Source organism: Macaca fascicularis, chromosome 2 (genome assembly GCF_037993035.2).
Source record: "Macaca fascicularis isolate 582-1 chromosome 2, T2T-MFA8v1.1".
Lineage (NCBI taxonomy): Eukaryota > Metazoa > Chordata > Mammalia > Primates > Cercopithecidae > Macaca > Macaca fascicularis.
In genome coordinates this window covers 107,531,591-107,546,269 of record NC_088376.1, presented here as the reverse complement: position 1 = coordinate 107,546,269, position 14,679 = coordinate 107,531,591, and the positions used below count along the sequence as shown (strand labels likewise).

Genomic DNA, 14,679 nt, shown 5'->3' with positions numbered 1-14,679 from the left:
CTTCTGTATGTGAAAATGCACTGTAGGCCAGGCATGGTAGCTCGTGCCTGTATTCCTGACACTCTGGGAGGCCGAGGCAGGTGGATCACCTGAGGTCAGGAGTTCGAGACCAGCCTGGCCAACATAGTGCAACCTCATCTCTACTAAAAATACAAAAAAGGCTGGACAGTGGCTTACTCCTTAATCCCAGCACTTTGGGAGGCTGAAGCAGGTGGATCATGAGGTCAGGAGTTTAAGAGTAGCCTGACCAACCCCGTGGCTACTAAAAATACAAAAATTAGCCGGGGGTGGTGGTGTGCACCTGTAGTCTCAGCTACTCAGGAAGTTGAGGCAAGAGAATCGCCTGAACCCGGGAGGCAGAGGTTGCAGTGAGCCAAGATCGCGCCACTGTACTCCAGCCTGGGCGAGAGCAAGACTCCATCTCAAAAAAAACAAAAAACAAAAAAACAAAAAAAACTGGCCAGGCGTGGTGGCACTCACCTGTAGTCCCAGCTACTCAGAAGACTGAGGTGACAATTACTTGAACCTGGGAGGCAGAGGTTGCAGTGAGCCGAGATCGTGCCACTGGACTCCAGCCTAAGCAACACAGCCAAGACTTCATTTCAAAAACAAAAAACAAACCAAAAAAAGTGCTCTATAAACTAGAAAACACTATGTGATTAATATTTAGTCTTGCAGAAATGTGATAATAAATGCATGGGACTTCTGCATGAGAGTTGCATCAGGCTCAGCATTTATGATAAATGCTCTCGTATGCCCTGAGGCACTGGAATAGCGTGGAGGGACAGAGCCAGAAATCAGGAGACCACATAGTCTTAGGTTTGCTGATTTCTGGTCACAGTGCCTAAGGCACTCCCCAAAATCTGTCACATCAGCTTCCTCACCTGAAAAATGGGACTACATACCCCTTTGTCTCCCCCACAGGTCTGCATGGGGATTACAGGTAGTGAGGCAAGTGGCATGGCAGAACACAGAATCTAGATTCAGATCCTGGACTTGGATATAAGCTGTCACTTGTTACTTGGCCTTGCGCTAAATGACCATTCTCAGGTAAACAGGCAACCACCTCTTTCAGTGTTGTAAGGACTAAGGTAGTGATCTATGTGAATGCGTCAGATACATGCCAGGTATCATGGTCAATACATAAGGGTACACAACAAAGAATAAAAGTTCTGTATAAATACAAGGTAATATTATTACATATTACCTACTGCATAGTTTAATAAACCATTCTTCCAGGAGTAAAGGCTCAATGGTAACAAAGATATCTTACCTTAGCCAGTTTCTTCATCCCTCTAAAAGTTTTCATATTCCAACACCTCTGAATTTCTCAAAAAATCAAATTAAGACCTTAGGAATCTTACTTCCACCTTCCCTCTCCCTTCACTTTCCCTCTTAGGTCCTCTCAGAATGAGAAGAGCTCCACCATTTCTTCTGAACACCATCCAGAATGTCAGAATGAAACCCAAACTGAGACCCCTGCCTGGACTTGAGCAGAATGACAGCAGAGACAACTGGGGCATGCCTCTAGGCAAGCTTTATTCTTTGACTCCTTTATCCAGGAAGGGGCTGTTAGTTGCATCTCACCCAAATGGAATGTGATAGGAATTGGGGGCTTGAGATGTTTGGAGAAGGAGCTGTTGATCTGGGCAAATGAATATAGCTAGTGTGTGGTGTCCATCAATCCTTGAGTGCTTGGCCATGCAGACTAGGGAATGGTCAGAATAGACTCAGAGGTCCCCAGATCTTTACAATACCAAGGTTCAAGAGGTATAGACAGTAAGGAAAAAGTCCATTTCCTATTTCTGTCCATTTTCAGTAAAGTTTTTTTGTTTTGACTGACTTTCTAAAAATTACCTAGGAAATGGAAAGCTTATAAACGTTCATAAGTGAATTGTTGAACTGATACCCCAAGTGGTTTCCTTACCTAGTCACCACTTAACCAGAAATATTAGAATACACAGTTCAACCAGAATTCAACCAGGCAGATAACCTGCCTGTTGCTTAAGCAATCATCAGAGTTTTAAAAAACAAAATTAAGCAAAAAAGACCTTTCCCCAAATAGCATCATTACCACTTAGCTTTGTATGACCCATTCCTAAGAAAGCCACATTCCACTTCAGAAAACATGACCGCTTAAGGTACAGTTAAAACAAAGTCTTTGCCTTTAGGTGCTTACTTTTTGTTTTCTTTAAATTAGCCTCTGAAATGCTTTCTTGTGTTTTGTGCTGCATTCCTGAAAACTCTAACTTTTAAGGACATAGCCCTCACTTTTATAGAGGAGGAAGAAAACAGCAAAGAGGTGTCTCATTAGGGAGGCAGGTTATGACCAATGCTGGAGGTCTTCCTCTTCCTCACTTGTTATTCAACAAGATGGGTTCTGTGGTGTCGCATGAGGTGTGAGTTGGAAATGAAAGCTGCACCACACTTCTCACATTCATAGGGCTTCTCCCCGGTGTGGGTTCTCTGGTGCACGGTGAGGCTCGACCTCTGTCTGAAGGCCTTCCCACACTCATTACATGTGTAAGGTTTTTCTCCATTATGAATTCTCTGATGAATAAGTAGGTATGAGCTACATGTGAAGGCCTTCCCACATTCATTACATACGTAAGGAAGATCTCCACTGTGAATTCTCTGGTGGACAATAAGGCAAGAGAGCTGACTGAAGGCTTTCCCACATTCGCTGCAGTCGTAAGGTTTCTCTGCAGTGTGAATTCTCTGGTGCACAATAAGGTGTGAAAAACAACTAAAGGCTTTCCCACACTCTTTACACTCATATGGCTTCTCACCAGTATGGCTTCGCTGATGTACAATGAGATTTGCACTCTGGGTAAAGGCTTTGCCACAATCGTTACAAGCAAAGGGCTTCTCCCCAGTGTGGATCCTCTGGTGGACAATGAGGTTTGAGCTCCTAGTAAATGTTTTCCCACATTCATTACATTCATAGCATTTTTCTGTAATGTGGACTTTCTGGTGCCGAGCAAGTTGTGAGCTGTAACTAAAGGCTTTCTCACATTCACTGCACTTAAAAGTTTTTTCTAAGGAGTGGATTTTTTGATGTACAGTAAGATTTGAACTCTGAGTGAAGGCTTTCCCACATTTTGAGCAAACATAAGGTTTCTGTCCAGTGTGGATTCTCTGATGCACAACGAGGTTTGCACTTTGAATGAAGGCCTTCCCACACTCATGACATTCAAAGGGTTTCTCTCCAGTGTGGATTCGCTGATGCACAACGAGGTTTGCACTCTGACTAAATCCTTTCCCACACACGCTACATGTAAAAGGCTTTTGCCCAAGCTGGGTTTTTGGATTTTTAACAGCGCCAGAATTAAGGCTGTATTTTCCCCCAGATTTCTTACATTTCTGGTTTTCTTCTTCTTTGAAGCTTTCAGATAACTGACGGTCATTCACTATCACTTGTCTGAAATCTTTCTTTTCCCTCTTTATTCTCTGCCTCTTTAACATGTTTCCTTTTTCACAAGCTTCTCCTAATTCAGGTCCTTGAGGATCAGCTTTCTGGATTCTTTCTGATATGATGAGGGGTTTTTCAGCTTCCTCACATATCTCAGTTTTTGGAACCAGTAACTGTAGGTTCTTGGTTTCATCACCTGAACCAAGAAACAGACAATACAAATGTTAGCTTTCTCTGGCCTAGAAAAACAATAGGATCATCAAGTCATAAAAGGGAGTATGTGATCTCAGCACCTCCACAAAATGGCTTCATCAAAAAAAAGAATCCCATCACATGTTACCTCTCCTCCATAGGTTCTTCAGCTGGGGCTTTGCCCTCCTCTCTACCTACAGCAGAATCCACTGACTCATGGTCTTTCCAGCACTTCCACTTGCCTCCATTAGACACTTAACCCCACTGCCTCATGCCAGGGAGGCCCAATCTCCAGACAGTGCTCCTCCTGGCTGTATGATGACTGCCCTTGCAATGAAGACCAGTTATGAAGGACGCGAGCCTCTCCCTAGGCTTGCCTTCTTACCTTAGCTACTTAGTGTGGATTTGCTTACAACCCACCAGTTAATTAGGGAGATTTGCTACCTGTAAACAAAGATCTAGCAACTGAGGTTTCTGTGTCTGAGGATACTGGATATCAAAGAAAGGATAAGCATGGACAGAAAGGGTAACACTGGCTGCCAAGATAGCCACAGCAGCCAAAAGCATATGAAACGCTGTGAGGTCCTGCAGCATATAGGTTAAGAACATGGATTCTAGAGCCAGACTGCCTGGTTTCAAATCTCTGCTCTGACACTAACTAGCTGCATGACTTTGGGCTACTTAACTCCTGTGTGCCTCAGTTTCCCAATCTCTAAAACAGGGATACTAATAGTATCTACCTCATAAGGCTGTGAGTATATTAATGGAGTTGCTCTATGTCAACTACTAAGGCATTGTCTGGAATACAGTCAGTGTTCTGAATGTGTGCAGCAACTTTCAGGCTGACTGATGATGTTGTGAGGGGTTAGAAGGAAAGATGAATGCTCAGGGGAGGGGAGTTGCTACGGTGATAGACAGCTACACTAGGAGAATTAAAAAAGAAACCATACATGGCAAACTCTTACCCTTGTGTCATAGGAATAGCTTAGCATTGTGTCAAGGAAAGCTGACCTTGTTGAGTTATGGCATAGCCTGCTCCACAATGGCAGAAAATATCATGAGAACATCAAAACACCCTCAAGCTTTATGATACTGATTAGTCTCTGGATGCTTTACATTGCTTCAGAATCTAATGGTATCAAAAAGGAGTCCTGCTATCAGTAACATCATAGTTCTTTATGTTTGTCTCCTCTGCACCCTCACTTTCCTTGACCTTGAAATGTGCAACCATATAACCCAGTTTTGGCACAGTGAACCCTTAACAAGTGTTTTGTCAGTTAAACCAAGCTCAAGAAATAAGGCAAGTGAAATAAAGGGAAACAGGAATGGGTGGCAAGCCTGTAGAGGAGGGAAGTATTCCCACTGGTGATGTCAGCTCAGAAATGAGCAGTGGTGCTGTGAGCTTCAGGTTATAACTGCTGCTACTGCACGGTGGGGAGACTAGCACCCATGAGAGGGAAATATCCTACAGGATGACCATCCAACCAATGATATGAGTGGGTGGGACAAGGATGTTGGAGTGGTACAAAGCAATATTGGGGGTAGGAAAACAGCCTGGTTTGATTGCCTGGTTAAGAGTATGGTAATCCGAAATTCTATCACAATCGTTCAGACAAGATGAGCAGTGTCAGAGGAAAGAAATGCCCAAGTGCTGGATATAGTAGAGCCCCAGATATGACAAACAATAAAAATCTGAAATGCTGGCAGGTCGCAGTGGCTGACGCCTGTAATCCCAGCATTTTGGGAGGCTGAGGTGGGCAGATCACCTGAGGTCAGGAGTTTGAGACCATCCTGGCCAACATGGTGAAACCCCGTCTCTACTGAAAATACAAAATTAGCCAGGTGTGGTGGTGCATGCCTGTAGTCCCAGCTACTTGGGAGGCTGAGGCAGGAGAATTGCTTGAATCTGGGAAGTGGAGGATGCAGTGAGCTGAGACTGCACCACTGCACTTGCACTCCAGCCTAGACGAGACAGAGTGAGACGCTATCTCAAAAAAAAAAAAAAAAAAAAAAGCCAGGTGTGGTGGCTCATGTAATCCCAGCACTTTGGTTTGGGGGGCCAAAGCAGGTGGATCACCTGAGGTCAGGAGTTGGAGACCAGCCTGGCCAACATGGTGAAACCCCGTCTCTAGGAAAAATACAAAAAAATTAGCTGGGTGTTGTGGCGGGCACCTGTAATCCCAGCTGCTCTGGAGGCTGAGGCATGAGAATCACTTGAACCCAAGAGGTGGAGGTTGCAGTGAGCCGAGATCATGCCACTGCGCTCCAGCCTGGGCGGCAGAGTGAAACTCATCTCAAAAAAAAAAAAAAAAAAAAATCTAAAATGCTAAACTTTTTCTGGTTATTTCTATTCCTACTGTTCTATCTCTCGCTTTTTAAAAAATGTACTGTTTTTCTCTCTGTAGTTTACTTGCTCTTCTATCTTTTCTTCTGCTGTTGCTTTCTTATTTTTTCCTGTTATCTTGATTCCTTACTGACTCTTCATCTCTCTCCTCTCCTATTTTTTAATTTTTTGTGTTAAATATTTTGAATTTTTCCATATACAGTTTCATGCCTCTTCTGTTTTTCTTTTGCTGACTGCTTTCTTCTCTTTATGTTCTTTACTGTTACTTTAACACCTACATCCCACTTTATTCTTCTCCCATCTAACATCTCCTCCTACATCCCACTTTATTCTTCTCCCATCTAACATCTCCTCCCTTGGTTCTTTTCACCTCCTCTTTTGCTTTAACTCCCCATCACTGACACCTGGGCCTCCCATCCCCAAGCTGGGCTTCTCTCCAACAGAAACAGAGCCCATGAAAACTTTAGTTCATAGCTGCACTGTCTCCCTGACCTTCACTCCTACCCTCCTTACTGGGAGATTTAGAATGTTGGGCATGAAAAATGAAGATCAGTGGGAACTACTAAACTGATTACAGTCAATAATGGAAACAACTCCTTCTATCTGAATGATGTCTCCTATCAAAACCATTACAAAACCAGGTGCAACTGTAGCCTAGAAGGTTTTCATGCAAGTGATTCATCACTGAGTAAAGTAAGACCTGGGGTCTGGACAAATGCCTAAGAAAAGAGAATTAGGGTCCATCTGGTGTTGGTCAAGTTCAAATTTCTTTGGGTAAAAAGATTAATCAGCAAATAATCCGGGTGTATAACCTCGGTTTCTCTGAAATGGTATTTTCCCTTTTTGAAAAACATGTAGGATTACTGTAGCTCTAGAGAAATTAAATTAAGTACAGAAATAATGAAAAACTAAACCAAAAACTAATTTTTGACCAACTAGAACACAGGCATAGCCATAGTTTTGAAATCAATACTTTTCTTTCACTTTTTTTTTTTTTTTTTAAAGATACCTGAAATGCTACATGAGGCTGCCATCTCAGCTGGTGACTATATTCAGAGATAAGAAGGGTAATTTGATTTACTAAATTTATAAGTCCAATTCATTAGATTTATAAAGGCTGTGTGTTTATCAAGATTTTATTTACAAGACTTGTAAATCTGCTCAGTTAGGTGTTTGGAATGTTTTAAAGAACTAAAGATATCAAATTTGCAATTATGTTTTATATAAAGAAATTTGATAAGCAGGTAGGATTAAATGTTTAAAAATTTTAATTTTATTTATATTTTTAGACGGATTCTCGTTCTGTCGCCCAGGCTGGAGTGCAGTGGTGCAATCTTGGCTCACTGCAACCTCTGTCTCCCAGGTTCAAGCAATTCTCCTGTTTCAGCTTCCCGAGTAGCTGGGACTACAGGCACGCACCACCACGCCTGGCTAATTTTTGCATTTTTAGTAGAGACAGGTTTTCACCATGTTGGCCAGGCTCGTCTCAAACTCCTGATATCAGGTGATCCACCTGCCTCCGCCTCCCAAAGTGCTAGGATTACAGGTTTGAGCCACTGCGCTCGGCCAAAATGTTTAAAAAATTTAATCTGTAAAATTTGAAGCTTAACTGAACATAAATTAAAGAAAAAATACAAATGCTCTCACTTTTATACAAATATTTCTAGACGTATGGATGAAGTAAAAAGTTATGCTTAATGGCTTAAAAATTGGTTTTTAAATGAATAAACTTTAATAAATGCAACATTAATTAAAATATGAAAACTGGCCGGGCGCGGTGGCTCAAGCCTGTAATCCCAGCACTTTGGGAGGCCGAGACGGGCGGATCACGAGGTCAGGAGATCGAGACCATCCTGGCTAACATGGTGAAACCCCGTCTCTACTAAAAAATACAAAAAACTAGCCGGGCGAGGTGGCGGGCGCCTGTAGTCCCAGCTACTTGGGAGGCTGAGGCAGGAGAATGGCGTAAACCCAGGAGGCGGAGCTTGCAGTGAGCTGAGATCCGGCCACTGCACTCCAGCCCGGGCAACAGAGCGAGACTCCGTCTCAAAAAAAAAAAAAAAAAAAATATGAAAACTGCAGTTAAAACTTGCTCAGACATTAAAAACCCAGTAACAATCACAATTTCCAAAGCACTTTCATGTATATTATACAATTTCATCACGATGATGAAACTGTTCTCCTTCAGCTAAAAAAAGAGCAAGGTTGTGTCTTATTCATTTCTGTATCTCTAGCACCTATCACACTGCCTGGCACACAGGAAGGAGAGCGCCAACGAATCCTATACTTAATGAATGAACACACCCAATTTGTAGAACAGGAAATGGAGGTCCAGAGAGAGAAGGGACTTACTCAAGGTCACAGAGTTACTAGAGGCAGGGCAGCAACCCCACTCAGATGTCTCTCACACATAGAGCTCAGTGTTCCCGCCATCGCCTGCTGATATCGCCATGGAAATAGTGTTGGCAGTGTTCCTGCCATCGCCATGGAAATAGCTGGCAGCACAAAATGGTAAGTCTCGGGTATGAACACGGTCTTGAGTTAAGAGGCAAAGTAGGAAAAGGGAGCCCATTCCTGATGAGGTGCAGCCGTTGGGGTTAAGACTATGAATGGCTGATAAAGCCAACAGACAGAAAATAAGTGACACGCAGGGGAATGCACCAGAGAGAATGGAACAAAAAGCAGAAAGTGGGGAACAGAAGCTGCTAAGAGTTTGGGAATAATTAAAAATGAGACAAGAAAATCTAGGTGGAGATCCTCGTCTTCCCCATAGCACTGGTTTAAGAAAGTGACTTGGTCCCCAGATGCCTGAGGAACTGGTTAGGGAGGAGAGAGGGTTCAAAGTGTTAATTATCTGGCAGACTCATAAAAAGAATAGGGCTTGGCAATCATCCGATAAGTGCTTTGAAACACAGGACTCATGGATACTGCATTCTTGACCCTCACTTAAATGTCACTCCTCCACAGGCAAGCTTCTGCCACTGCCAGTGAGATCTTTAGAACATACTACCCTTTCTTTAGTCCTAGCTTAGAACAAGTTGATAAGCCATCAGTACCCTCCATGAAGACCTAGTTTTGAACTTCATTATGGTTGACATAGCTGCTCAAAATTCTCCATAATTTGCACAAAGATCTATGAAAACAGAACATCTCCAGGGCATTTGCTCAAAATCACCACAAAAGTTGACTGATCCTACCTCAGCTAGCATCTCTTGCAGGCTCACTAACCTATGCTAACTACAAAGCACATAAAGAGGACATGTGCTTACATGTGTGCACAGAGATGAAACTCACTGAACAATAAATATCACTAAAAAGTAAGTTTGGAATTCGCCTATTGTATGGTAAAAACACCTGATGGCAACAACTTAAGCATAACCTGAGAATGAGCTGGTATGGCAGACACACCTGAACACAGTTTGGAGTTCCAAGCAAAGGAATCCAGAAGTGGCCAACCTGGAGATCTATTCCTTATCCATTCCCCAACCCTTTCAGTGGAATATGGGCCCTAAAGGGGATTGGGGCCCCTTGTTTTGTGTTAAATTAAGGCTGCCAGGTGGAGGTCATTCATGGGAGGGTGTTAAGTGAAAATGTTATATAAACTGCATGCCTTTGGCAAGCGGTTGCAGTTCTCCTGCCCAGCCTGTGCCGCTGGGGCATGTGGTTCTCCTGTGCCCAGCCCACTGCCTCTAGACTGTCTAACCTGTATATAAACATCTAGTAAAACTCCATGTCGTTTGCTGGCCCTGGGTCTCTTCTTCAGCCTCTTGAACTTGGTGCCATATTGCTGTTGATTAGGTTTTAGGGACAAAACCTATGTTTGTCTGGTGTCTTGAGCCTGTGTGCAAAATAAGGCACTTCCCGTAACAAATGCACAGGCATTTCAGCATTTGTCTTTCCAACTTTCCTTGACACTTTTAATACCTCAGTACTCTGTTGGTCAACCTAGGAAACTGGATGCCCACCACAGTCTCTGAAAAGATTTTGAGAAACCCCAATGGTCAGATTCAGAATCAGGAAATTGAACCATACCTAGAAAGTTCATGGTCCCATGAGTCTCCAGTATCTCACTCTTGGCCAGAGTCCCTGGTAACGAGTAGCTGCCAAGGGGTGAAGCAGCAGGTGCCTCCTGAGTTGCTTTCAGGACTACCGCCATGTCCCAGAATATGTTCTGACTCTAGAGACAAGAAGGAACGTGTTTAAGAGGGAACTGGTGGTAGGGGGTAGTGTGATTACAATTTTGAGAATGAGAACATAATTATCTATTCCTGGAGGCCATAAAACAATTTTTAAAAACAGAAAAGGAAGCCAGAGTCTCCTCCAACCCCCAGGGTGAGTTGGGCAGAGAAGCAAGCCAGCTACTTTCTTGCTTATTACTTTGATTGCACCTCACTGCTCACTCCAGAATCTAAACCTAGCTTATCAGTGAGTACATAAGAGGAGAGAGCATGTGGGAAGAATTTTCAAAGTGAACTTTTGTGGGATCTAAGGAACAAAGCAGCAAGGTTTTGATGATATTATTACAGAAAGACTCTGGGGGAACCTCTGCCCTCATTTAACTAGTAATGGTAAGGGGTGCGTTTGAAACATTAAGGACAGCACAGTGTACAGCCTCATGAGTCAAAGTGTGGTGCAAAGATCAGCAGCAGTATCTGCATCACCCACAAGCTTGAAAAAAAAAAAGAAAAAGAAAACGCAGAATCTCAGACCATACCCAGACGTCCTCAATCAGAATCTGAACTTCAACTATTTTAACAAGAGCCGCTAGGTGATTCCTATGCACATTAAAGTTTTAGAAGCTCTGGTTAGCATTGTCAAAACCTGACTGAAATCACCTGAAGAGTTTTTAAAAACATGGATACCCAGGTCCCACCCCTAGATTCTTTTTTTTTTTTTTTTTTTGAGACAAGGTCTCACTCTGTTGCCCAGGCTAGAGTGCAGTGGCGTTAATTCGGCTCACTGCAACCTATGCCTCCTGGGCTCCATCAATCCTTCCACCTCAGCCTCCCAAGTAGTTGAGATTACAGGTACATCCCACCATTCCAAGCTAATTTTTTGTATTTCTGCATAGAAAAACACGAGGTGTGCAATGTTGCCCAGGCTGGTCTTGAACTCCTGACCTCAAGTGATCCTCCCACCTTGGCCTCCCAAAGTGCTGGGATTACAGGTGTGAGTCACTGTGCTTGGACCCTGGATTATGATTTAATGGGAACAGAATACAGCATGGACATCAAGATTTTATAAAAAGCTCTCCAGGTTCTGTGTAGCAAAATTTGAGAACCACTGGTTTATAGAAAGTACTGAATGTCACATCAATCAGAAGAGAACATTTCTATCCTATTACAAGTGACTGGAAGCTAGAATCATACCCAAGAAATAAGACTCCAGGTGTGGAAGTAGAGGGGCAGAGTCCCCTCTTAAACTCCTTGAGGTATTCAAGTATCTCCTCCCCTCTTCCTCTCAGGCCCCAATTTACCTTTTCTTCCTCTTCTGATCCATCAAGGCCTGTCTGAAGACCCTCCGCTGGGGTCCAGACTTTGACGTTCTCAGAGTGCACTTGTTGGCTGGATGCCTGACCTGGGAAGTTTTCTTCTTCCTCCTCCTCCTTTTTCACCTTCACTGGGCCCCATGGAGCTAGGGCCACGGCTTCTCTCAATTCTGCAGTCATCTTCTCTGCTCAGCAGGGGAACTCATACAGCTGGGAGCTGCCCAGCAGAGGTCAAACCCCATCTAAGCTTTATGTTTCAAAAGCTTCTTTTTGAGTTTCTTCCCAGGGCCAAGATGAGTACTACCTACTGAGAAATCAGAAAACACCGTTAGCACCAAGGAGAGATTTGCTGGATGCCACTTAGCACACTGGCAAATTTCACCAGTGCCTGGCCAGGGGCCACTGTAGGACATGGAATCCTCTATTCCTCCCTCATAGGATGAAGGGGTTGGTCTGTAAATATGTAATGTCTTCCCATAATAACCACATTGCAAACAGCTTTATATAATGTTTATTGATTTTTTCCTGATTAAAAGTTAACATACTTTTATTGTAAAAACTTAAAAAATGCAGCAAATGATTAAGAAAAACCATCTCGGTCTACCTCCAAAGAGATAACCACTATACATTTTAAGATTTAAGATATTTCTTTCGGCCGGGCGCGGTGGCTCAAGCCTGTAATCCCAGCACTTTGGGAGGCCGAGACGGGCGGATCACGAGGTCAGGAGATCGAGACCATCCTGGCGAACACCGTGAAACCCCGTCTCTACTAAAAAATACAAAAAACTAGCCGGGCGAGGTGGTGGGCGCCTGTAGTCCCAGCTACTCGGGAGGCTGAGGCAGGAGAATGGCGTAAACCTGGGAGGCGGAGCTTGCAGTGAGCTGAGATCCGGCCACTGCACTCCAGCCCGGGCTACAGAGCGAGACTCCGTCTCAAAAAAAAAAAAAAAAAAAGATATTTCTTTCAACGGAAAATCTCCAACCATACTACTAATAATTATGATTTTATAAATTCTTGTTTTTGACTATGGGGATACATATTTTCACAATTATCATCATAGCATTTTTTAAAAAAGGATTTTACAACAAAAGATTTTTTATTGCCAAGGATACAAAATAATGTGAACAAAAGGATCCCAAGAAAAAGACTGGGAGTCTTCATACAAACATGTTAGCAGTGGGTAGTTATCTCTGGGTGGTGTAATTACAGGTAGTTTTAAGGTTCTTTTCATTTTTTTTATTTGATTTTTACATTTTCCATAGCTTCCAAATGTCCTGTGAGATAAAATATTACACTTAAGATTTAAAAAAAGATTACTTTCATGTTGCCATTCTTCATGGTTATTATTACTCTTTTTTAGATACGGAGTCTTGCTCTGTCTCCCAGGCTGGAGTGCAGTGGCGTGATCTTGGCTCGCCGCAAGCTCTGCCTTCCGCATTCACGCCATTCTCCTACCTCAGCCTCCCCAGTAGCTGGGACTACAGGCGCCCACCACTACGCCCAGCTAATTTTTGTATTTTTAGTGGAGACAGGGTTTCACCGTGTTAGCCAGGATGGTCTCGATCTCCTGACCTTGTGATCCACCCGCCTTGGCCTCCCAAAGTGCTGGGATTACAGGCATGAGCCACCACACTCGGCTCTTCATGCTTATTTTAAATGCTACACAATAACCTATAGTGTTGATAAATCTTCATTGCAAAAGGATCAAGTAATACAGAAATATATAGAATTAAATATATAACCTATACACACTACACACACACACACAAAGTACTTATCAGTTTAGATGGGAGTCCTAACCCATTTTCTCTGCATTTACATACTTATATGTACACCTTCACACATACTGCTTATTTTTCAAAAACATACTTTAGATCATCACAGTTACATACTGTTCAGCAACCTGCATTGTTTTTTAACTCAATTTCTGTATTTCACAATAGTCTTAACAATCTTTCAATACAATACATACAGAACTACCTCACTCTGGCATAGTATTCTAAATTGTGGCTATATTATCATTTACGTAATCATATGCTATTTATGAACCATTTATTTAGTAAAAGTTTACATTTCCATTTTATTAATATTTAAAAGTTTTTCTTTGTAAATAATTTTTTTTTTTTTTTTGCTGAATTATTCCTTTATAATAATCAGAGTTCAAGGATTATTCAAGGATTTGCTGGTTGATATACTGCCAAATTGCTTTCCAAAAGCACCATGCCAATTCATACCCTCACTAATTAACAGTAACCCTTTATCCCAGCTAAGCCAGCAGGGTTTCTGTTTTTAACCTGTGAGCAACATAACCTTACTAGTTTGATTGCTTATGAAGAGACTGAAATTCTTCCTTCTATCCCCCTTTGAATGTTTTATTGGAAAAGGGTGCTAATTCTTATTCAATCCCCTGTTGCTGCTATTGAAGTGATCATATTCTTTTCCCCATGTCAACTTACTGACCACTTACTGTATACACTGAATTTATTAAGTAACGCAATACTTTCATTCCTGTGACAAACCTTAATTCTGGAGGATTATTCTTTCCATCACTATCCGAATTCAATCTGGTATGAAGGTCTTAAAACTAGTTCCACCTTGTGTATGTGCAAGACTGCCTACTGTGAGTACTCTCATCAGACTTCTGATCAGATCCAGACGGACCTCTGGTCCCAGAGGGCACAGGGCCCTCTATCAAAGGCTCCCTTTCAATGTCCTTTCTCTATTTCCAAACGTGGCAATCCATTCTCTCCACGTATAGGCTCCTCGCGTCCCCGTCCCTGGGACCTGTCTGGCCCCTTGGCTGGTCTGTGTCCATCCTCTCCCGGGCCAGGCCCCAGGTGGGCGGCAGCCGGGATTCCGAGGCTGTGGGGAACTCACCCACCCCAGGACAGACAAGGCTGGTGTCCCCAGGGAAAGGACGCAGGGCCCGCTCCTAGGGCCATGGTCCCTGGGACAGCCCCTCTTTCTCCCTCGACGTTCGTGCCCACCCGCTTCGATCTCACTCACTGTTCGCAGCTGAGAAGCCCGACCTGAGTTCACTGGCTCTGCAGCATGAGGCCGGCTGACCGGGACCTCAGCTCCCATCGGTACGAGAACAATGACCGGACAGGAAGTGTCTCTGGATGGGCTTCCGGCTCCCCAAGTCGCCAAGCCGGCCTCTCTAGGAATCTGGGAGGTGCTTTCCTCTCGATGGGTGTCCAGTGTCGCCCCACACCAGGGATGGGGCGAAACGCTTAGCAGGA

At 43.4% G+C, this 14,679-nt stretch overlaps 1 protein-coding gene across 10 annotated transcripts; it reads right to left on the bottom strand.

The window, feature by feature from the left end:
* Window positions 1–1,173: 1,173 nt before the first annotated feature.
* Window positions 1,174–14,556, bottom strand: ZNF35 (zinc finger protein 35). 10 transcript variants are annotated; one of them, XM_074031888.1, is made up of 4 exons: window positions 13,957–14,556; window positions 11,425–11,743; window positions 9,981–10,125; window positions 1,174–3,608 (listed from the first exon to the last, which is right to left on the bottom strand). In XM_074031888.1, exons 2-4 carry the CDS (start codon window positions 11,614–11,616, stop codon window positions 2,362–2,364), a joined length of 1,584 nt encoding a protein of 527 aa, XP_073887989.1. In that variant the 5' UTR covers window positions 11,617–11,743; window positions 13,957–14,556; the 3' UTR covers window positions 1,174–2,361. The 10 variants fall into 10 exon arrangements, with proteins under 10 accessions (XP_073887989.1, XP_073887990.1, XP_045242336.1 ...); XM_074031889.1 differs by having other exon boundaries at window positions 11,425–11,740; XM_045386401.3 differs by having other exon boundaries at window positions 14,444–14,556.
* Window positions 14,557–14,679: the final 123 nt, after the last annotated feature.